The following is a 24425-nucleotide window of genomic DNA, read 5'->3' as shown; positions in this document are numbered from 1 at the left end:
TAAAGATTGAAATGAAGTGAGTTAGCAATTCTCACTTCCTCTATTCTCTGAAACACCTAATTATCCATCTATTCATAATTTGACAGATATTTATTTTGAGGATCTTGGACTGCATCCAAATTGACTGTTTGGCTGAAAACGAATGACCTCACTCACAATCGGGATCCGGGAACGCTATAGGTTTTCCGAGCGGTTCCTGAATGTAGCATGAGCAGGCTTTGAGCCAAACTGGCCGATCCTGCCCTCCTTCCTTCCTCATCTCTCCTCCGTAGCCCAGCAGCATCACCGCCCCTCCCTCTTCTCCATCCACAAACCCAGGACGGTAAGCACCCTCACCGTTTCTTGGTTTGACGGTGTCAACCTTGGACGTTTGGACAATATCTTTCGTGTTCGTATGCCGAAACAGCCGAATGATTCGACGTAGCAGTCGATAGAATTGTCCGATTTTAAACAGCACGTCGGTCACGATCGATATATGCAGATTGCTGGAGGAATCTTACTGCACTGTCAGGGGTTCGCTTAAGGAGCCGTGGTGTGATTAAGTAAGTAATATCATGGATGATGACATTGCCGGCCATTTCACAGGCTGCAGAAACAAGCACACGGCCATTTCAATAACAGTTGCTACATATGCTTTGGAAAGACACAGACGCTGCCTTGACAACGGATTACTGTATTCTAAAATAATGTGATGTTTAATATTGTGATTAAACTAATTCAGGTGTTGTACCAGATTATACATTGTACCTGTAGTGTAAACACACAGCCATGGGCCCACATTATGTGTCACTATGCGCTTCTTGCTACTGTCTTTTCGGTTCAGTAAATTTGGGTGCCCTAATTTATAGTTAAAGCAACATCTTCTGACCTAAATGCAACATCTGAGGTAGTGAGCCTGATGAGTCTCTGAATTGGGCAAGCCACAACATTAGTCATCGGGGTCAAATCTGTGTTGCAATGTGGTTTAAATCTCACTCTCCAGATGACCCTGAAATTATGCAACAGGTTTGACAAAAAGTCCCCAAAATAGAAATCTGAACTCCTGATGTTTTAATCCAGAAACATTCGAGTGAGGGGGATAGGGCTACATTTTCCTGTGTAACATTGTTTTTGAGTTACATGGTTTTAGAACCACAATTGTAACATGATACGACAAAAATGTCACTGAGTGAAACAATCGATGAATATTATGACCATGGGATGTATGATGTCATTGAGAGAGTATGCTGGTAATTATGAAAACATTAGAAATGATGTCACTGGAGAGATGGTTTGTTTACTGATTTTTATTGGAGGGATATTAATGGTATAAACAAAGACTGTGAAATAACTAATTGTTCATGAGGAAAACTCACTGAAATACCAGTTCAGTCATCAGTTCTGATGTAACAATCTCAGCTTCTCACCAGTTTTAGAATAACAGCAATACTGCCGCATGAATGGACAGATAAAATAACACAGGTTGTGCACGTACTGCACATGCATAACAATTAGTACTAACATTATCATCAACATTTTTTTTTTAATAGCTTTCTTTCAAGGTACTGGGAGAAAATGGAAAGTGTTGATGTAAAACATCAGATGTTCATGAGTATAGTCACAGTGAAAGGAAAAGAATGAAAAAATATCGTTACAATAATCGAGTTTTGAAATGACAAGAAAAAGCAATTTTAATGAACAAATAGGATGGGAATTACAACCAGTTCTGAAAAAGAACCCATTCCCAGTAATTGTTAACCGTTTGTTTGCTTGCCTGATAATTCCACTTATTGATTCCCCTTATGTCGCAAATCAATGACGATGTCATAGCAAGAATATAAAAACGTCTGCAGTTACTATATAACCCTTTAGCGTTTATATTGTTATTTTGATGTGTGATGTCAAATAGTGCATTTGACTGTCTTGACTTACTATCAATAGTGATAGTAATAGTCTAGATTTGTGACTCCCAACATTTATTAATGAAAGTCACACATTTTAAGGTTGTAAAATCTCACGGCACAGCACCAGACAAAAATGTCACAAAAAGTGGACACTGTCAATTAAATACTTTCTTCCATCAATTAGGTAATTCATTTTAGAATTAGCAATAGCGATAGATTAGCAAAAATACATGAATAGGTAGGAATTGATTATCTTTGGACCAGTTAAGCGAAATTTGATCATTTCCACAGCACACTTTAAGAGCTCTCACAGCAACTAATGCTTGGAAATCACTGGTGAAGATAGAACAACGTTTACTATATGTCACTCCATTAGATGGAATAAAAGCTGCAGTTGTGAGCCTCAATGTTCTCCAAATTGCACCTTCAGTGTTCATATCCTGGTCAGTGAAAGCAGCAAGTACAAATCACATAGACATCATATCTTGAAGGACCTGTACATTTGACAACAACCATGTTTCTGCTTTCATCTCAGATTCATAAATCACCTTGAGTTACAGTAGTGCATGCGTGCAATGCTATCCTTAATGTATTCAGTTTAGTTTACGTGTTGGCTCATGGAAAACCAATTAGGAATCTGGGATTTCAAAATCTACCAATAAAGAAGAAACATCACACATTCCATAAAACGTGGTCTGTTGAGCGCAGTGGTTTATAACCTGCCCATATTACATATGAAAGCAAGTTTGGTGATTTATAGAAAAGCTAACACAAGACGAGAATGTGACACCCCTAGCAACCGGAAAAAAAACATGAATCAGTTTCTTCTTTGTTAAAGTCACAAAAGTTAAAGGTGATGAAAAAGTCACAGTTGATACTCTGCATTTTACAATAATCAAATCTTCGAAAAAGTTGAAAACTTTATGTAGCCAACATAATCAATATTTTGTTGTAACACTGAAACACTTTAGTTGGCAATATATAGATTTTTAAATTAGTTTAAGGCACATGTGCAATTGATATACTGTGAAAAACACATTTCTTTCAGCAACGCTATTACGCTAATTAGAGTGTGGCTCCCTGGTTAACTGCCTAAAGGTCTTGACTGTTCCCTTCAGCGCTGTAGGGCATCTGGAGTCCATCCCTGATGGTTTGGCATAAAACAAAGGGTACACTGGGCTGATTGCTAACTCACTGCGGGGCATCCCAAGTACAGTGCTGTAATCGATGCCCAAACATAACATGGTTGACTATGGCCGCTTCTCACTCCTTATTATTGGCAAAAGATGTTCAGCTGGGCATACCACGTTGAAAACATATGGGTCCATATAATGACCAAAAATGAATACACATGTAATCAGTAGGCAAAAGAAAACTTCATCTTCAGGTTCAGGTGACAGCAAATGAAGCTGTACTTGGTATTATGTAGGCCGTAGATGTGCTGCTGCCAACTCAGATGATGGAGGCTGCAAACCACTTTGTATCATATGCTCCAGAAGCACAAATGTGTAGGCTTCTTTAGCTTTTCGATTGATTCCTTTAAACACCCCCACACGGTTAGACATTTCTCTTACAGCTTTCAGCTCGAGGAAAGTGCTTTTTCTGCTCAATTTCATTTGAGAGATTCACTCCAACAAGAACATATTTATATAACAATCTGTATGGCAGAATTATTTGTCATAATAAGACACTTTATCGTCGTTCATAAATATATTAGACTCCATTTGCACAGAAATAGATTACCTAGGCCCGTTGATAGTAGTTTATTAGACGAGTACAGGCTCGCAGCTCTGAGAGAGGCAAATCTGCGTCTCTGTGCAGGGATGATGTAATCACTTGGAGACGCCTATCGACACACCTTACACAATAAAAACAATATTGCAGCTGCACCTGCCATGCAGCATGGAATGTATGGTTACAAATTTGAAAAATTCTGAAATTAATTATTAACACTTTGTAGCTGTATAACAATAACAGATTATTTCTGAGCAAGGTGAGCGCCAGAAACGTTTTGACGGAGCAGAAAAGATAGTTTTGTACTCAATTTACTTTTGACTTTACAAATTGTCTTTATGGTGAAAAAATTAAATACCGGTTTTATAACTAACATCACCACTAGCAGCAATAAACTGAATCATTCGTTTGATTCACATTGTCTGCCTATCAAGTCCAGTGAATTATGGCAAGATAAGCAATAAAGAATATCTTATTGCAGTTGACTAAAGTGATGGTCAATTTGTCCCACCATTGAAGAGGAAATATACCATTAATTCAGTCTGACACCAAATAATATTTGTAGTCATTGTATCTTTTTATTCCATTAGTGCTAAGCCATCATTGGTGTGTTTTGAGCCAGTGATTAAACCGTACTTTTGTTCCCTGCATTTATCTTTATTACAACAGTATAAAAACATTTTAGCAAAGAAGAAGCTATACAGGAGATTTTTTTGTTGCAAATTTGAACTGGAGGGCAGTGAAGCATTTAATAGACTTCTCAGAAATGCAACACATTGATGACATTTGGCAGGTATAGCTGAGCTTTGCCACAACAGTGATGTCACAGTAATTTTGCCAATTCCTCCACCTTTTCTTCTTATTTTTTTGGGACATCTTATAGGGCACTAAATCAAATATACTAATAAAAACTAAAATATTAGATCAATAATTAAATCTTTTTATTAGTGACATGCGGTGAGGTTCATAAGTGGTGAGGCACCGATTCCCACTGGAGCGGATATAAAAATTCGAGCCCAGATAAAGAATAGATTATCCTGTATTTCAATTTTGACCTGAATTGAATCAAGTTGGGCGGCACGGTGGAATGCTGGTTAGCACGTCTGCCTCACAGCGTGGGTGGCGGGTTGGTGCATGGTAGGCCGATTGAGCACTCCAAATTGTCTGTGTGCCCTGCAATTGACTGGCAATCAGTTCAGGGTGTCCCTCGCCTACTGCCTTTAGTCAGCTGGGATAAGGTTGTGACATAAGTGACCTATCGGACATGTTGCTGCAGGAATGGCGTCGGAATTTAGCCGTCGTCTAGCACGTGTAGTGTTTGATGCCGTATGATTGCAACAGTGGCAACGCACGGTAACACGTTCATCAATGGACTTGTTGCGATACATGCACTTTTTTAAAATTAAAAAACATTTGGTCCTACCATTATGTTCTGAATGCATGGTACCTTCTTGACTTCACGTGCACTCTCAGTTGCTTTCCCGGCTGATCAGAAAGGCTTTGTGACACAGATTCATGAAATATATTAGACAACAATATATTGAATGTCAGCATGTTCAGCATTGTGTGATCAATCATGTTGCATCTTCTCAGATCACTCAACTGTATTTATAGAGCACTTTAAAAACATCCATAGCCGTCTACAAAGTGCTGTAATGAATTTAAAATCAGAAATATAAAAACAAAGACATTCTGGTTTAGTTGAGCACAATTGTTACCCATGCCATCATAATATTTGACAATACATAGCTGGAAAGATAAAAAAATCAACACAAGCCAACTTTAGCTTGTATGCCTTCCTCCAACAATGTTCCCCAAAGTCTCCACATTGCTGCGATGGGCCACTTTCTTTCATTCCTTAGCTTACTCTTGAATAAAAGTGTCTCCTCACTGTGGCCATCAGCCACATGGTGAAACATAAATGCATTGCATGCCTCACTCTGATTAATATTTTCAATGTGGTTTGCTGCTGTTCTATTTTGAAGTGAAACGTATTTCCATTCTAAAATGGGTCAGGGTGTGGTGAACTGACTGAACTGGACCTTTTGGTGCCTTTTAATAACAATCACAAATATTGCAGTGTTATTGAAATTTGTATTGGCCTCAGGTTTGACAGATTTTGTCAGATTATGTGCCAACTTTAGCTGATAGCGCTGTTCTAGCTTCACTTAATGTACATAATATAAATGATTGGATTAAAAACAATGTTTGACATATATCCACATATATTTGGGTGGATGTTATTTTTCACTCGTGCCTGTGGTTTTTCATGTTGGTTAAAACAAAAAACTATCACCCTCTCAATTCGGTTAGCAGCTGTGCAAACAGATTATTAGTGCAGCACAGAGAACCACAGTTTGTTCATTCATCAAAGATTATGCTAAACAATGGCAGCTCATTGTCTCTTTCCGACCATTTTAATGAAGGTTTCATCAAATCAAACATAAATAATGAAGTGTCATTCATTTTAGTTGAAATAAACATCTTTCACAATAAATAAAGCTCCCATTAGAAGTGAGTGACTGCTTTCATGTGCTCAGTTACGATACGTAATATGTGATGGTGCGTTCCTACTGTCATGCAGCATAAGCTATCCCTCCCTCTTGCAGAAATGCTGCAATGCGTCTGCCTCAGCCAAGACTGGGTCAGTGTAACTCAGCTTACAAAGACAGCCACATCAGTGTCCCCATGGCAACAGCCAGTGAGGCTTGTAAAGCCTGTGATTGCTTAAGTTTTGTGTGCGTGTGTGTAAAGAATATTTTTAATAGGCTTAGAATAACACCGGGGAGATATAAGAGGAGTTGGGGAAGGGTTGGTGGTGGCCCATATAATACTCAGTACATATGCTAAAGAACAACAACACAACAATATTTCTAACCTATCCCGTATTTCAATTTTGGCTGTGTTTTCTCAGCCCTCCTATGGTGAGAAAGGTTTTGGATTTGGAGCCTGTACCAGATCATTCTTTGGATACTTTTTATTTTGTGTGGTCAATGTACGAGTCAGTAAGTAATTGTTTGTCCATAATAATATACATCAGGGGTGTCAAAGTCATTTTTTTGGCGGGCCGCATTGTAGTCATAGCTTCTTTTGGAGGGCCATTATGACTGTCAACCCAAATAAATGTATGAGCACCTCATCTTATATACAGTAAAAGCTACAAAACAAACTGACAAATAACTCGTTTTCAAATCAGACGAGTAAAAACTGGTCAAATATTGAAAAAAAAAAAAGATATTACTAAAAGTAAAGACAATTTGCAATTCTAGTAATGACACGAATTTGATGCACAATTTATCTTCGCGGGCCACATAAAATGATGTGGCGGGCTGTATCTGCCCCCCGGGCCTTGAGTTTGACAACTGTGATATACATCATTGCTGTCAAAGGTAGCTAAAGCACATACTCTCAATACTTAAAGGAGTACTCACGCCCAAATAAACTTTTTTTTGTTTTCATTGATAAACGGTATAAATGAGTGTGTACTAATTCTGTCTACATGTCCTGGCCATTCTTTTGACATGCATGTTAGTGCATGTTTGTTGGAAGCTTGAATTTGAAAATTATGTATGAGCATGACTGAAAACATGCATTCAGCGGGAGGGAAGCCGACCACAGGACAAGGACGATGAAACATTGGCAACTAACGTTTAAAGTTTGTCTTAAAACAGCTTGCCTCAACTGTAACCCACCAAAGGTACAATCCTATTGCACGTTTTTTTTTCCTATTCTTGTTCAAAGCGTAAGTTGCGATGAGTACACTTGGTGTCAGGGTTTCTTCTCCGTTGTTCTTTCTTCTTTTAAAAAGTTGATGGCATCAATGAAGAAGATGATGATGATGCCAAAGAAGAAAAAGGAGCAGCAAGAGTCATGTTTATGAGTCATGGCCACCAAATTTAGTTTTGCAAATCATATAAAGGATTGTACCTTTGGCTGAAATACACTACATGATTCTAGTTAAAGTAACATGAACTATTTTAGGATAAAAATACAAAACTTTAATGTCGATATTGGTCAACGTTCCGTTGTATTCGTCCGCTGTTGGGGTGGTAGAGCAGGCTCCTCTCACACCCTGCAGCTCACTATTTAGCTTTCATTTAGCATTTTAGGGTTCAATTTATTAAATTTAACAAGTGTTTAGTCAATCCCCAATAAATAAATAAATAAATGAATAAATAAATAAATAAATAAATAGGTAATTCTGTGAGTGGTTGGTTGGATGGATAGATGGATAAATGTATAAGTAAATATGTAAATAATAATAATAATAATAATATAAAAAAACAACCTTGGTGGATTTCACTTGCGGGCATTTTAAAACTGTCAGGAAAGTAATGTATTTAGGTTGTTGAGAGCTTTTTTTTCCAAATAATTTCATTAGAGACTTCTGCATGTTTATTTTTTTTGTTTGTGTTCTCTTTAGGTCAGAGGATTCTCCAATATCAGAGTGACATCCTTGAGACAGTGGTGTTGGTTAACCCATCAGAAGAGTCTGTTTCTTCAGAGGTGAGCCATACCTGTGCAAGACAAGGACGAGTACACGGGTTACAGTCTTAATGCTTTATCCCATTGTTGTATATTTTTATATACTGGAGCCTGTATGGATCCAAGATTCACCCAGAAAACAGTTCAGTTTGGTGGTGGAGTGGAAAGATTATGTTCTGGGGATGTGCAAAACATTTGCAAGTCAAGTCAAGTCAAGTTTATTTGTATAGCCCTAAATCACAAAGAGTCTCAAAGGGCTTTACATAGCCAAAAATTGACAATTATTCTCAAAGCATCCCCTGATCATAAGCTCCCAAATCAGGATCACCAGGTTGTAATGGATGCAGAGAGGGCACAAGTAATAACTAATATTATATTTACGTATTATGTCCCCAAGCGGAATCGTATAAATATTAAATAAAATCGGTCCGAATACCGATCCCTGTGGGACGCCACACGTAACATTATAGAGCTTAGAGGACGTATTGCCATGGACCACACGGTGCGTCCTGTCTGATAGATAGGAATTGAACCAGCTGAGTGCTGACCCTGAGATACCAACACAACTTTTAAGACGCCCTAATAAAATATCGAAGTCTACAGTGTCAAAGGCAGCACTAAGATCGAGTAGTAACAATACAGACGACGTATTTGAATCCATAGCTATGAGGAGATCATTAGTCACTTTAGCAAGTGCTGTCTCTGTGGAATGATTAGCTCTAAAACCAGACTGAAAAGCGTCATATCGATTATTAGCGATCATGTAATCAATAAGCTGCTGCGCTACTACTTTTTCAAGAAGTTTTGCTATGAATGGGAGGTTTGAAACTGCAAGGTGGAAGGCAATATCAATCGACTAAAATATCAAGATGTATTAGCTACCTCTTACTTTCCCAACGACAAAAGGGGTCAAATTTTGCAGCAGAATCGTTTCTAGTTCTCCTGCAGTATGTTCTGTCAACTGAAAGTGCCAGCTACCTCTGCAGTGGATCTGGTCTTCAGCCTCTGGCTGGCTTTGGACCATTGAGACTTTGTCATACAAGGACTAAAGGGTTGGCCTTCAGGCATTCCATGGTTACCAAGTCCAAAGTTCCTCTTGTAAAAATTAAAGCTGAAAGTGGCAGTGCATTTTGAAGGTGGAAAGCTTAGCAACTGAAGGCTTTTGAACCCATGGTGATCGGACAGACAGGAGGTAGAACAAGTCAGAGAAGTGTGACCAATGTAAGACGACGTTAACGTAGAAGAAGATGGCTTTGAATATGAGAAGAGAGGTTCTTTTATGAAATGCGGAGTGTAATGGGCAGTTTGGTGTCGTGAAGTCAGTGAAGTTGCTGTAGGACAAGCATGATGAGACTTGTGTGAGTAAATCGTGTCAAACTGGGGGCAGCGGCTTTCAAAATGGGGTTGGCTGAATTTCACGTCTTGTCTCTTTAGCTTTTAAGTGTGACTACTTTGGGATGTGGGACCCCATTTTCTTCATTTGCGGTTTAAATTTAGATGGGTTATTGTAAAATGCTTGTGCACTCTCCCTAGGTCCATTCTCTGCTCATTGACTTGGCTGGAAATAAATTGCTGATACTAAGTGGGCAGAGCTCTGACCAGGGAGGTGACATCCTTCTGCAAGGTGGGGCCTTTACCTGGCAACACTTCTCTGATATCATCTCCAGCACACAAGTAAGTAGAATATATACATTTCTTGACTTTATCGTGATTAGTTTTTTTAGACTGTTTTCCTTTTGCTTCTATGCACATGTTTCTAGGTGCAAACAGTCCTTTCTAAGGTTTCCCCCAAGCAGCCATCAAGGCTTACTGTTTCCTGTCAAGGAGAAGGGGGCTGGAGCTCCCTGGGCCAAAGCCAGGAGTTTCAAAATATTCTGGAATATCGTTTGAACCCTGAGCCTCACCTTCCCAGTATGGAAGGGGTAACAGCGTTTACAGAGTACGTCTCAGAGACAGTAGATGTGCCGTCACCCTTTGAACTTCTAGAGCCACCAACTTCTGGAGGATTTCTAAAACTTTCCAAACCTTGCTGCTACATCTTTCCTGGAGGAAGAGGAGACTCTGCTTTGTTTGCTGTCAATGGGTTTAACATCTTGGTGGATGGTGGCTCTGACAGGAAGTCTTGCTTCTGGAAGCTGGTTCGGCACCTTGATAGGATTGACTCTGTTCTGCTCACCCATATCGGGGCAGACAACCTTCCTGGCATTAATGGCTTGTTCCAAAGAAAGATTGCAGAACAGGAGGAGGAGGGCAACCAAGGATCTGGTTCAAGCAGCAGTGCAGAGTCGATGAAGAACCTAATATCCCCTGAGCTTGGCATTGTGTTTTTGAATGTTCCTGAGAAACTTCGGATGCCAGAATCCACTCTAAAAGTGAAACGAAGCATTGAGGAAGCATCTCTCACACTGCAGTACCTCAATAAACTCGGTATCACACCTGAACCGCTTCACAGGGCGGTGACTAACACTATTGAACCCATCACGCTCTTTCATAAACTTGGAGTGGGAAAGTTAGACATGTATGTGCTCAACCCTGTCAAAGAGAGCAAAGAGATGCAGTTTCTTATGCAAAAATGGTCTGGGAACAGCAAAGCCAAGACTGGTATTCTGATGTCCAATGGAAAAGAAGGTGAAATATCTGTTCCCTATTTGACATCAGTTACTGCCCTCATTGTTTGGGTTCCTCACCGTCCGACAGAAAAGATAGTCAGGGTGCTCTTTCCTGGAAATGCACCACAGAATAAAATATTTGAGGGCCTTGAGAAATTAAAACATCTTGACTTTCTGAGATACCCAATAGCTACTCAAAAAGACTTTTCTTCTGGTGCACCGCTGCCCATTATCAAACAAACTAAAATGAAATCAAGAACTGAAAGCAAAGAGAGTCTCAAAGCTTCACCAAAACCAAACTCAAAAATAACCAAGAAAGATGTCGGGCAGGATGAAGAGTCCCGTAGTGAAACTACCAAAGAAAATAAAGTGGAAAAGAAAGATGATAAAAAAATAAAAAGTCCAAGTCTGAAGGCTACCAAACAACTGAAAAATAGTGAGGTTGCCCCTGTGACAGGAAAGTCAGAGAAGAAGATAGCTGACAAAAGTGGCAAAATGAACAAAGTGTCTCGAATGGATGAAAAGAAAGACAAGGAGAAAAAGGAAATTAAAAAGGACAAAGTCAAAAAGGATGAAAATATAAGAAAAGAGGAGAAGAAGGAAAAGAAGGAACTCAAAAAGGATAAGCCAGAATTGAGAAAAATGATGAAACCTGACCTAAAGCCACTCACCCCTGAAGTGAGAAAAACTTTACATAAGGTCAAGACTCAGACTAAGACCAAGACAGAAAAAAATGCAACCGCTAAGGAGCATGTGAATGGTAAAAAACAAATTCCAGAGAACCTTCGTGAAGAGGTCGCAGCAGCAGCACTTGCAGATAGGTCCATTGTGTCATCCCCGGAGGACCTTACTGAGGACTTTGAGGCTCTGAAAAGAGAAGAGCTATCCAAACCCAAGAATGAGGCTAGCCAGATATCCGAGGCGTCCCTTCACAAAGATACTAAACTTTCAAAGTCATTTCCTCCTGAAGACAAAATGACATCCTTTTGTACAAATACTGAGACCATTTCATCAATGTTCCCTGAGAAACCAGATGAATACAATACAGACAAGAAAACATCAGAACAGACAAAATCTCCTCAAAGGAAAGATTCAAACAGCGGCATTTACAAGAATTATGAAGACGAGACATTTGATGATTATGGCAGATATTCTGCAAAGAATGACTCAAAAGACACATCAAAGAAGAGTGATAGCTCAGAGGAGGATGATAATGTAATTGAAAAAGCTGAGCTTGAGGGAACAGAAGATGATGCAGTTCTCAAGTATAAAACACAGGAGATTAAAAAAGAGAAGTTTGGAAAAGAATTGGAAAACAGACAAACCACACAACTAACCTCATCCACAGCAGCACCGTCTGGACAAGGATTCGGAGCATCGGCCTCAGAGCTCTTCTCTTTTATCCAAGATGAAACCATCCCTGGTTACTCTGAGACCGAACAGACCATCTCTGATGAGGAGATCCATGATGATACAGAAGAGAGAATGCCACAGTTACGATATAGTGTTGGATCTTATGACGTCTCGGTTCCCGATGCCCTGAAAACCTTTGACTCCATCCACGGTTTGAAAGAAATGAAAAGCTCTGCTGTATCCAACGTTGTAGATGTCAGACCCAAAGCTCTCATGGGAGGTCAAGAGTCTGAGATTCCATCTTACCCTGCTGTTGTTACAGCTCCTCTTGCAGAAGAAGAACACATATCATCTGCCACATCCATAACAGAATATGACAAGATGTCTTCATTTGCTACATCTGTCGCTGAAGACCAATCCATTACATCTGTTACAGCCCCTCAGATTGAGGAAGTTGGAAGGAACGTCCTCCTTCTTGATACTAACAATGCACCGTCACATACGGAAGGCAACCAAGGCAAGGACTATCTCCATTCTGCAGGCACCATTTCGCCCACCTCCTCTCTGGAAGACGACAAATGTTTTAAGTCTCCTTCCTCTGACGAATACCAACTCAACATCCATGAAATGGAAAGTGATGCCAAGGCCAATGCTGTTCATGATGAAGATGACGATGAGGAAGACGAGGATGAGGATCAAACTCCCAATGTTGACATCCCACTCGGTAAACTCCAAGAGGGCTATGAACATGCTGCATCCTTGCTGCTTAGAGAGAAAGAGAAACCACCCTCTCCAGCTATTTCTCCTCCCAAACAACAGCCTTCCATGCAGATTGTCAAACAAATATCTCCATTTAGTACAGATGGAATCGTGACCATCACTGGAATACAACCCGTATCGCCAACTTTACCTCTTGTCACCGGTTTGTCCCGTGTAAGGCAAGACAGTGACGAGAGATGTCCGAGTCCAGATGACAGCACTATGAAACTTGCTTCACCCACACAGTCAGTGCCGACAAGCAGTAGCTACTCTCCGGCAGAAGAAAAGTCCTTAAAGACTGAAGATAAAAATGAAGCGATGACCGCGCTGAAATTTGACAAAGTAGAGAAGTCAGTCACCATTTCTGATAATACATCCTTCATTGGACTGCCAGATGACAAAACAACATCAGAGACTTCAGAAGAATCTGAAGAAGACAGTATAGAGGAAGATGCCTATTTCACAAAAAAAGATCTTCAGCCAGCTGTTAAGGCCAAACTTATGGAGGCAAAAGAAGGATGCTTCCTGGATGATGACTTGACAAATGAGACAAAGACAGACATTGAAACCTTAGAAAAGGCTCCAAGTGCAGATGACAAACCTAAATCTCAAATTATGAACTTGGATGAGGATGAAATAAATAATTTCCCAAGTGGATTAGAATCAAGGTTCTCTCCAGCAAATCCAAGCATTTCACAAAAGTGTCAAGAAACCTCTGAAATAACAGATGCGTCTTTGAAAGAGCCAGAGAAAAGTGTTAAATTTGGTATGTGTGATTTTCCAGAGAAGGAGACCAAAGAGAAAGCCATCTATATAAGGCAAGACACACCTTATGTGCATGGCAAAACATTCTCTTACGGTGACATTTATGATAGCAAACAGAGTTCTGTGGAGTCCGATTCATTTCGTCAGGAGTCCTTAGATAAGAGTGAGAAAGACATTTCAAGGGATAAAATAGGTTTGCCACTAGACACAGTAACAGCAACAGAAAAAGTCACAGAGAAGGATGAATTTAGAAAAGAACCTTCCACTCCATCATGGCATGACTCTAAAAGCACGGCAGCTATCCAATCAGTGGTCAAAGAGGCTACAGAAACTGAGCCGGCAATTGCGGGAAGTCAATTTGCTTCAGCGGTAGATAAGTCTCCAGCATCTTCTACTTTCCTTTCATTAGAGAAAGATCCGTTGTCTTTCCCAGTACAAGCCCATCTCCCTCAATCATCAACGTATTCCTCCATGATAGCCGTCAAAGCTGGTCATGACGATAACAACAAAGGCGCATGTTTGGAGATTGATATGCAGAATCTGACAGCCAGGGATGAGGAAGATTATGATGATGATGAGGTTGACGATGAAGATGATGAGAAGGAAGATGAAGAAGATGAGGATGATAATAGTGCTCTTGATTCTGACATGGAGAAAAGTACCAAAGAAAAGTCTGAGAAGGAAATAGAAAGTCCTGTGAGTGAAATCTTTAGCTCCGACAAGCCTGAATTCATGGTTTCCATGGCTGGATATGGCTTTAAAAGTCAAGAGAAACCAGCTGTGAAAGAAAACCTCCCTGGCTCACTCGCAAAAGTAGAAGCAGATGAAAATAAGGCAGACTGCACATTCTTGGGTGGAAATTCAAAAGAGGGTTCAGCATGTTTCTCTGGCTACTCCTCAGAGTTACACCTGGAGGGAAGTGATCTTAAGGAATCCCTTTTACCAAATCAGACCACAGACAAAAGTAAAGAGGATATTACCTTGACGTTATCAAAGAGAAATCTTTACCAGAATGATGATGACGATGATCTTGATTTTGACAAACCTCGGTCGCCAGATCACCTAAGCAAGAAATCGCCAGACACAAGCTTTCAGTACACGACCACTGCTGCCCCTGGGTATTCCTCTTCCTCTGCCTATAGCTACTCCTCATCTACTTCAGGCTCCTTCTCGACAAGTCGTCAGCTTGGAGAAGAGCTGGAGACACCTGCCTCAGCTGAGCCACTGTTTGAGTACTCCTCCTTTAAAGAGGAACATTCCCCAGTTAGAGACTCTCCCTTTTCCAATTTAACTGGCACCAAAGATGACTATCTTGAAGTGTCTGAGAAACAGAACACTGTTACAACCACAGCAGAATCTACTTCTAGCTTGGCCCACTTTTCACCCCGTGACCCATTTAAGGGAGTCAAATTTTTCCCTCTACATTCATCCACTGCTTCTGCTGAAGACAAAAAGGAACACGCATCTTTGGGCAGTCGTTTGGATAAACACCCTAAATCAGACTGCTTTTATAAGCCTGAGTGGTCTGAGGTGTCAATTTTGGACTCTGCAAAAGGCTTTGGGGACTCACTAACTTTGCACTCTCAAGAAACAGCACTCTCAAAAGAGGCAGCCGGGGCTGCTCTGTTCGGTGTCACTTCTTCACCACGACCGGACGCTGAAGGAAAACATTACTTTGAGGAGACTGACAGCAGCGAAGAAGAGGACAAGGGAGATTATATGCAGGAAATGACTCGAATAGCCCCCTCCAGTGGACTCACGGGTAACTTGACATTTTCTGACAAGCCTGTTTCTTTCACTGAAAGTGAAAAGAAAAGCAGTGCTTTCCCCGATGTTCTCGGGTCCTACGTGTTGTCACCACATCCAGCCAGCAAGCCGGAACCAACCAACGAGACCGCAGAAGTCAGTGCAAGTTCAACCAATCTTGCTGGCACTGCAGCTAGTGGTGTAGCTGCAGGCACAGCCAGGGTGGAGCCCAGAGAGGGTGCTGGAGGCTACAGGAGCTCCTATGAATGGGAAATGTCCAAGCCTCAGATAGGGAGGATGCCTGGTGACTCTCCTCCCCATTATCGTCATGATGATGAGTTTGAAGAGGAGTGTGAAATGGAGCCAGAGCACCCAGCACGCCCACTTTCTCTGTCATCGGCTAATCAGCCATTTCCCTCTCCCTTCTATGATGAGTGCAGTCAACAAGGGCAGGATGATGATGACGACGATGATGATGATGATGATGATGACAGTGATCAGGATATTGCTGGTAAAGCACCCAAAGGAGCAGCCGCTCCATATGCAAGCCACACCACTCCCGGATATTCATCCTGCGAGTACAAGCAGCGTAAAACTGACCTTTCACCTTCCTTTATCAACCCATGCATGCAGCAGCTATGTAGTGATGAAGATGACGGCGATCAGGAACAGCAAAGTGACCAGTCGCAGGAGGGAGATGAACATGACATGTCAGTTAAGAGAAGGGCTCATAAGCAGCCCCACCATCATAGCAGCAGCTCTTTCCATCAAGCCGACGGCACGTCAGCACGGTTGGGTCTGGCGACAGAGGACACGCCACCGACTTCAATAAGTGAGTCTCTCGCTTCTCAGTCAGACTCTGAAGTGCCTCCAGGAACAGAGGAGTACCCATCAGTCACCGGCGAAGGCAACAATGATTCCGACGAAGATTCAGACTACATGCCTATCGACAAAATATCCGCCGCAGGTGAAAGCAGTCGTCATCCTGCCTCCTGGAAGAGTAACGATCCGGTTCCTACAGGTCAAAAGGACCCTTACCCCCCCCCTCCTCGCCCTGATGTCTGCATGGTGGATCCTGACTCTTTGGGTAATGTTAAAAAAGACCCTAAAACTAAAGGCCTGAAGAAAGCATCCGGGAAAATGAAATCAGCATCACCAGCCAGACGCAAGCGGTCCCCCTTGCCTGGGAAACAGACATCATCTCCTCGTGCTGCATCACTGAAAAAGAAGGAAGCTGACAAGAGCTCACGTATGTCTCGCTTGTCGGATGGACAAGGCTCAAAAGATGATGATCTCTCCAGGTCAAGCTACAACCCTGGCAAACCGCTGACTTTGGGTAATGGAATCATTATAGTACATGCTCTAGAAAAATACAAGCTTTTCAGAAAGTGTTTCATCTTTTCCTTTCTTGTGACCTACCAGGCTCTCAAAAGGCTGGTTCGACAGCTCCCATTTATGTTGACATGGCCTATATTCCCAACCACTGCAGCGCTAAGAACGTAGATCAAGAATTCTTCAAACGTGTACGCTCTGCATACTATGTGGTGAGCGGGAATGATGCTGCGAGTGGTGAACCGAGCCGAGCAGTTCTCGATGCGCTGCTGGATGGCAAAGCCCAATGGGGGTCAAATCTTCAGGTGAATTTAAAGCTCTCAATTGTTTTGCATTTATTGAAACTTATATTGCTGCTTAACACACTTTAAAGTTATAAATAAGGATGAACAATTAATTGCGTTTGCAAAAAAAAAATTCCGATTCGATAAAAGGTGTTTTACCAATGCTGTTGTGATTTGCATATGTCAGTGGGAAACGGTGTGTGAGAGATTTGACTTTACATTAAGTGTCTTCTGCCTCCCTCTGAACGTAAAGGAGTCCTAAAAGGCTGGGTTCTTTGAACTGCTGTTTGGTGGATAGGACTTAGGACCCATCTCCCCACTCCAAGGCAGATCTCGTCGACCTTAGAGAACCCATAAAACGAGCCAGAATATATCTAGTCGCAACGTGTAGCCCAGGGGTCGGGAACCTATGGCTCGCAAGCCAGATACGGCTCTTTTGGCGATGTTAAAAACATTATTAAAAAGAATACATTAGTACACTCAAAAAATCGTTGGTCTTAATTAAAATACATGCATTTAATTCAGTGGTTCTTAACCTGGGTTCGATCGAACCCTAGGGGTTCGGTGAGTCGGCTTCAGGGGTTCGGCAGAGCTGGTATATTTTAGAAATTTGGAAGTTTTTGAATAATAAATCTCCCGCATCAGATGTGATATATCCAGATGTTCTGTGTTCAGGTGACGCTGATCCCTACTCATGACACAGAAGTGACTCGTGAGTGGTACCAGCAGAATCATGAGCGTCAGCAGGAGCTCAACATCATGGTCCTGGCCTCAAGCAGCACCGTTGTTATGCAGGATGAATCTTTCCCCGCCTGCAAGATCGAGTTTTAGGAAAGCTGTCATACACCTGGCCTCCATACTTTTTGAATAACTATTTCAAGCCTAATAATGTGTTTTTGTCCCTTTTGTGGTAACTTTACAGAAAGACTAAAATAAATTCATATCTTTTTTTTTTTTTACATTAACCATTGAGCTTGTTTTGTCTGTCTGTCACAACAATTACTACGTGTCCTCATGACATCATTTCAGAGACAGTGGCTGTCACTGTCATGACACTAATATTTCAACAATAGAAAAGGCAAAAAGGCGGTTTCTGCAAAGAATTTTCCTCAAATGGTTTATATATACAGTAAGTACTACACTTTTCTTGCACCTTAAGGCCAATACTATTTGCTGCCCTCCCCAGTATCTCAGTTTAAAAGTTATTCTTGCAGTATAGCTGATCAGATTAAAACATTGTGATGGTAGAAAATGACTATCGTGATCAGTTTTCTCATAGTTCCGGTGTTTGAACTTTGTGCCTCCGATTGATATCGTGAAATAGAGAATACTAAAATAGAGGCCACAGTGTCCTTTCAGTGTCTTTCAAATATATTTGCTGTAGCATAGGAACGATTTTATTCAAACTTCCATATGGTTGTGAACTATTTCTATGATAATAACCCGTTACATTTAGAATTGATGTGAATTTGACCAATAATTTCTTAGTAATTTTTTTTCCTATAGTCTTTGATATTTGTTTTCCGTTTATGTGAGGTTGGTATCCTGTTCAGAGAAATGCAGTCAGATGTGATGTCAAAAGAAACGGTCGACCAATCCTTGATGTTCTGTCTTTTCAACTAGTGCTTTTGAAGGAAGACGTTGAACCTCATATCAGCTGCTGCATTTTTGGGATCTTTTTCCAAAGCTGTGTCCAAGGTTGAAGAATGTACGAGGATAGTGAGAGTTTGTGTTTGCACACTGGACAAAATATGGGCTGGTATTATTACAGTGGGAGACCCATGTGCCTTTTAGTCCTGTTGTGGTAGGAGAGTGCAAGGGTGGAAAGGTTTATTTGTTGTTGAGACTGGACATGAGCAGTTGTGAAAGAGGATTTGACAAGCTAGTCGCCATAGTTTTTGTGACTTTTGACGGTGACGCGAGTGCACAAAAAGCATGTACTGCAAGTATTGCACTTTCTAAAGCATCAAATCAGTGTTTTGGTCATTAATTTCCACAAGCTGCCAGTTAAAAAGCACAAATAACCAGTGTACAAAATTAAAAGCAGTTTTTCCTATTTACTTTATGACAATAATGCAATGATTAAATACTTTTTCAGTAGGTTTAAATGATTTAATGTATTTGAACGCAATCATTTTATTTTTCCTAAAAATACACTTATCATCCAGAAACCGAGACAGTCGCAACATAAAATTGGGATGCTGTGGAATTCTAAAAATTCTGCTTCTCACCTCAGTATAAAGGTCCAGACTTGTACTGTATTGCAGACTGCAGGGATAATAGGAAACATCCCTTTCAAAACTTCTGAGCTCCAACATTAAAGGGCTCTGGTGGAAAATTAAAGCAATATAGTTGAAGTAAAATTCTAATTGACATTCTGTCAAAACTGGAGTCAAAGCAAATTTGTTCAAATGTGATGAGGACAAGATTGTCACTTTGAAAACTTTAGTAAATAATTCTTGACAAAAGACTGAATTGAACAAATTATACCCCAAAGCACATCTTTCTGTTTTGATACTCTTTCATAGACTGAAAATGCTCATAATTGTTTATCAATAAATTACTATTCACGTGGCTTTTTTTTCCTTCAAACTTTCATTGAATTGCTTTGTGATTTATTAAAAACATTTGTTGAACTGGTGACTTTAATAATAATTCTTAGCATTTATGTTGTGGAATTTGTATTATTTTCATATACCAACCAGAACCAAATGAATCATCAGATTACAGGACCAACAAAAACCAGGGTCAACATTTTTAGATCCGCAAGTCATCAGATTACAGGACCAACAAAAACCAGGGTCAACATTTTTAGATCCGCAAGTCAATACAGTTGTTATGGCATATTAGTTTCCTATAGTGATGTATGTACTGTATTGTACATAAGGACAATGGCTCTTCTCTTTAACAGAAAACAGGCTGCAGGCAGAAGCTTCAGTTGATTTGAATGTGATGATGCAGATTACCTTTATGTTCTCTGTGGAGGACTTAGAAATATCCTGGTTGCCTTGTTTACCGCACATCTAACGGCTTACTGTGGCCAGCAGCACATCTCCAAGTCATAAGAGCACTTTTCACAAATAACGAGCATGCATCATTTAACGATCCATGTATTTCTTTGGGTGACAGGAAACAATGTCAAGTAAAGTTCAAGATGGTGTTTTTTTTTTTTGTTTCGGCCTCTATGAGCGATGTTATATGTAATATTTCTGCATTAAACAGACTAGTAATAACTATGATATTTGCATATGAGAAGGACTACTGTACTACCTATGATTCAGACATAGTAAAATACCCATATTTGACTGCTACATTTTCACTGAATGTGATTTGAGTCCTGCTGTCCTCCACTAAGCAATGCTTGTCTGTGCATGTGTACCCTCTGAATTCTCCCAGATGACTATAGTACATGAGAAAATAACTTTTGTTTTACAGTTCGAGATTAAGGATACTCCGTCCAGTACTGTGGAAGTTCATGTGAAATGACTGTTGTACTGCAAAGAAAGCCTTGGGAATTGTTTATTCTTTTTGCTTCATACCCTCCCCCATCTCCTGTTTTGAGTGCAATATTCTGTTTTACTCCTCAAATGTGTAAAAGTAAAAAAATAAAAAGATAGCTACTGTCTTAAGAGGAAAATACAATGAAGACAAATAAATGATCATTTACTGAAGCAAAATGTCTCCAATCTTGTATTGTTACTAATACAGCATGAAAAGTTGCAATAGTGGAACGCCAACCTCTAAGAAAGGATACATTTAAGGAGCAAATGCTGTTTTTGATAGTGTTGGGAAAACAAAGCTTAAAATTAGCTTCATGAAGCAGTTGTATTTTTTGGACTCCTCTCGATGGCATGGATGTTTTAAACAAAGGGATTTAAAAATGGTATGGCGAATTTGGACAAAATCATATACATGTTATCAAACCATGGGAACTGTTTTAAATTGTTAAAGAATTGCATAGGGAAAAAAAAGCCCCCAAAAATCATTAATCAAAACATCTGTTTCAAGGAAACTGTGTATTTATTTCATGATTAGGTCACTCGTATAATGAAATCATTTTCCCTCCTGAACATAAATACTTTTGAAATTTGATATAATTCTTTGTCTTGATCCATATACAAGGGAGTTGTCAGAACGTTTACGCTAAAAGATTTCCACATTATTAATGAAGCAAAAAGAAACCTGGAGTGAAGCAAAAAGCAGCACATAAACACAATGGTGCCATTACTTTCCCAGTGCACGCAGACAAGATGATTGTAAAGTTTCAACAACTCACTTGTGCCATCTCGCCATAAAGGATCGTAGGTAAAAGTGGAAAATCAGCCTAATCATATACCTGAATAAGTTTCTAACACAAAGCAAAACACAATTATGCTTGCTACATAAGTGCTTGGCACAATCAAAGCACCTTCAAAAGTAAAATGTCACCTTTGACTCAAGTATTTGCTTTGAAAAGTTGCCACAATACAGGGTCAGTTTTGCCCAACTGTTATTGAATATACTGTTCTCTTGTCAAAATAAATATTTATTTTCTAACAAGAAACTTTGAAAGTATTAAGGACTTTGGCAGTTAGCAGTACACTACACACATCTCCACTTTATACATAGCACAAACTCTGTCGAAGCAGCTCGGGGCAAGCAATAAATGTCAGGCCAAGCGGGCGTTTGATTAGGAGCCAACGACTATTGTTGCGAGGTGCTACCACCATGATATGCAACATGAATAGTAACAGGTTTGATTTACTTTTAGCTGCCTTTACGATAGCCTCTGGGATTAATTGTACTGTAACAAATGAAGACAAATCAACTAAAGTAAATGTAATTTGTTTGATGACTGGACTGAATTAGAGCATTCTTTACAAATCATGTCCAGGATTAGTAAAGAATGCCCCAATTTGCCTCGAACCAGACTCCCTCACTGGAAACTGTAGCAAGGCTGTTCTTTCTGCAAATTATTGATGTCATCTTTCTGCCTAAATCTTTTGCAACTGCGCACTTTTGTTTAACTAATATTGCACTTTCTGTAAATCCAATCAAATTCATTTCCCTTCTCCAAGTTTGTCTGTCATATTATACGTATATTTACCTTAAATTGCTGATCCGAAAAAAACAACGATTCATAAAGGAAAATCTGGAAAATTATCAGCAGTATTTTTTCATTCAACAGAATATAACACACTACCTTCCAAACACCGATTTAACACTTATGACTTACGGAAACGTGCAGGGGAACATTGAGATCCCTGTCCTTAGAGAACAGCATTGTTAAAGGGAAAGTCAATCCACAAATTCTTTACAATAATTCATCTGTTTATAATCCATCTCCGCTTGCTGTCGACTGAAAATGACATCACAGTTGACAGGTCACAACCAATCATCGCTCGGCTTCAGAAAACTTGGCTGCCCAGAGATGGATAAAAACAGGTGAATTTTGCCTGTTGAATTCAAATTCCCATTCATCAGAAAAGTTTCGACGAGGTGGGCTGCACAGAACACATTACAAAGAAAATTAAGGGGTTGACTTGCCTTTTAAAGGCATTTATATCAGGTTACGTCTGATGGATTGGACAAGTAGTTTGTTAGATTAGGCTCATGTCAGCATATTTATACGGGTAATAAACAGCATTGGCTAGATAACAGAGTCACGGGACAGAGGAGAGAGCCAGTATTCTGTTCAGTACCCACTAACGCCTGGTAGTTTCTTGTCCATTTTTGTAGCATCATGGTTCTGCTGGTGGATCAGCCTTGACCTCAAGAGGTGTCTCAGACTCTAGGGGACTCTCTGGACTGTTCATCCACAAGTCCACCGACTCCTGGGTGTCGAAGAACTCGTCATGTCCTTCGGGAGACATGGGCGTCAGGGAGCTGGAACCCGCCTCACTGCTGCTCTCTCGGAGCTCCAGCAGTACAGGCAACGAGCTCGGGAGACAGAAACCTTCCATCCGACCTAGTGAGAGCTCAGCGAGTGGGGAGCAGGGTGGCCTCAAAGCAGCATCGAGAACGCCACCACTGGGAAGGTCCGCGGCTAAACAAGTTTCTTGACCTTCCTGTGTGTGTTCGGGATCATCAAATTGACGATCAGTACCGTGACATTGCTCGCTGTCATTGTCTGGTGAGTTATTTGGAGTTCCAGGTACTTCAGGGAGGGTTGAGACAGCAGAGAAATTTGGGTCAAAAACCTGCGATGACAGTGGAGGTGCTGACTGGGAAGGGAGGTTTTGAGAGGAATGGGTTTCCTCACTACTCTGAGGAGTGAGCGAAATCTTATCACTAAAACTGAAACGTGGGGAGATGTCGGCCGCAGTGGGAGAAGATGGTCCGGCGCTGGATACGGTACTGGATGGACCACTGCTATCTGTTGGTATAGGAAAACCAAAGTACAAATTAGAATAAGCCAAAATTGGGATTTGCAACATTGAGTTAAACGTTAGGCAAGCCCCCTCCATCTTTAAAACTCACCTTAAAGCAGTTTTATTCTTTGGCTTTTGACTCAGCATGAGACTGCACCGTTTTAGAGCTTTATGGTGTTTATGTTTTATTGTTTTAACTGTGTGTGTTTTTATATTTTTGACTTTTACTTTATGTACATGTAGCTGTGGTCATTTGTAAAGTTAGGTCTCCAAACTAACATGTTTTACAAAAAGCACATAGCTTCTAAATTACTATTGGTTGCGCTTGAAAACAATTTAGGGGCGCACATGGGAAATTGGAAAAGTATTTACATTCCGCTGCATTTTACCATGATAGTTGCAGAAACTGCAGTGATTTAATCCGCATTTTACCTTGTAAGTTTTGACAAAACATAAACCTTAAAGTACAAGTTAATGCTATTTTGAAATGTGAAGCTTGACACAAGACAAGTTGTTTTGGTCGTGTGACAATATTATATTCCCAAACTAGCAAAATGAGTAAAATACACAGATATATTTGTAAAGTATCTTTGCAATGGAGAAAAGGCCTAATGAGGATTCAACACAAGAGCCTATGTATGCCCAAGAAAAAAACAAAAAAAAAGATGCATTTCACAGTCAATACCAGACAACCCACTTCAAATATAGCTTTACCAAAGGTAATTACCACGCACGAAGCCCAATTTGTGGCGGGCGGTTCTCCAATGAGTCAATTATGCCTTAAACTATTTTTTATCAAATGTAGAAAGCTTTGAGCACATCATACTCATTCAATATAGGTGAAAAACAAACGGTGAATTTGCGTTTGTTATTGCACCATTGCACTCCTGCCAAGCCGATAAACGGTAAATAATGGATGGATGGATTCATAAATAAAATCATCATTCAAAAATTACCGCCATTAAAAACACCCCCAAAAAAATAAAACAAACACCTACACAAATATTTTTCCATGGTACTATGTATTCAAAATATTTTGTGACTGAAATTGGACCTAATTGTACTGCTTGGTGATGAGCCCCATTTTCATGTACTTGTGGCAAAGGGAACACTTGAATAGTACAA

General features: G+C 40.2%; 2 protein-coding genes across 5 annotated transcripts in view; one reads left to right on the top strand and one right to left on the bottom strand.

The window, feature by feature from the left end:
* The first annotated feature begins 258 nt into the window (after positions 1-258).
* map1aa (microtubule-associated protein 1Aa) lies at positions 259-20627 on the top strand. Its single transcript, XM_088371450.1, has 6 exons — positions 259-322; positions 8041-8123; positions 9636-9776; positions 9863-16670; positions 16757-16971; positions 17626-20627. The coding sequence occupies exons 4-6, from the start codon at positions 10016-10018 to the stop codon at positions 17779-17781; spliced, it is 7026 nt and encodes a 2341-aa protein (XP_088227576.1). The 5' UTR covers positions 259-322; positions 8041-8123; positions 9636-9776; positions 9863-10015; the 3' UTR covers positions 17782-20627.
* Positions 20628-20951: 324 nt separating this feature from the next.
* The window catches only part of ppip5k1a (diphosphoinositol pentakisphosphate kinase 1a), a 36260-nt gene continuing 32786 nt past the window's right edge, over positions 20952-24425 (bottom strand). For all 4 annotated transcript variants that reach the window (XM_088371462.1, XM_088371458.1, XM_088371459.1 and 1 more), the window contains one exon: positions 20952-23305. In XM_088371462.1, coding sequence (XP_088227588.1) covers positions 22671-23305 — 635 coding nt within the window. In that variant the 3' untranslated portion in view covers positions 20952-22670. The remainder of the gene's footprint in view (positions 23306-24425) is intronic.

This window comes from Syngnathus floridae, chromosome 3, assembly GCF_059516105.1.
Source record: "Syngnathus floridae isolate MCC-2025c chromosome 3, RoL_Sflo_1.0, whole genome shotgun sequence".
Taxonomy (NCBI): Eukaryota; Metazoa; Chordata; class Actinopteri; order Syngnathiformes; family Syngnathidae; genus Syngnathus; species Syngnathus floridae.
The sequence above is the reverse complement of the archived record's forward strand: the minus strand, read 5'-3'. Positions and strand labels throughout refer to the sequence as shown.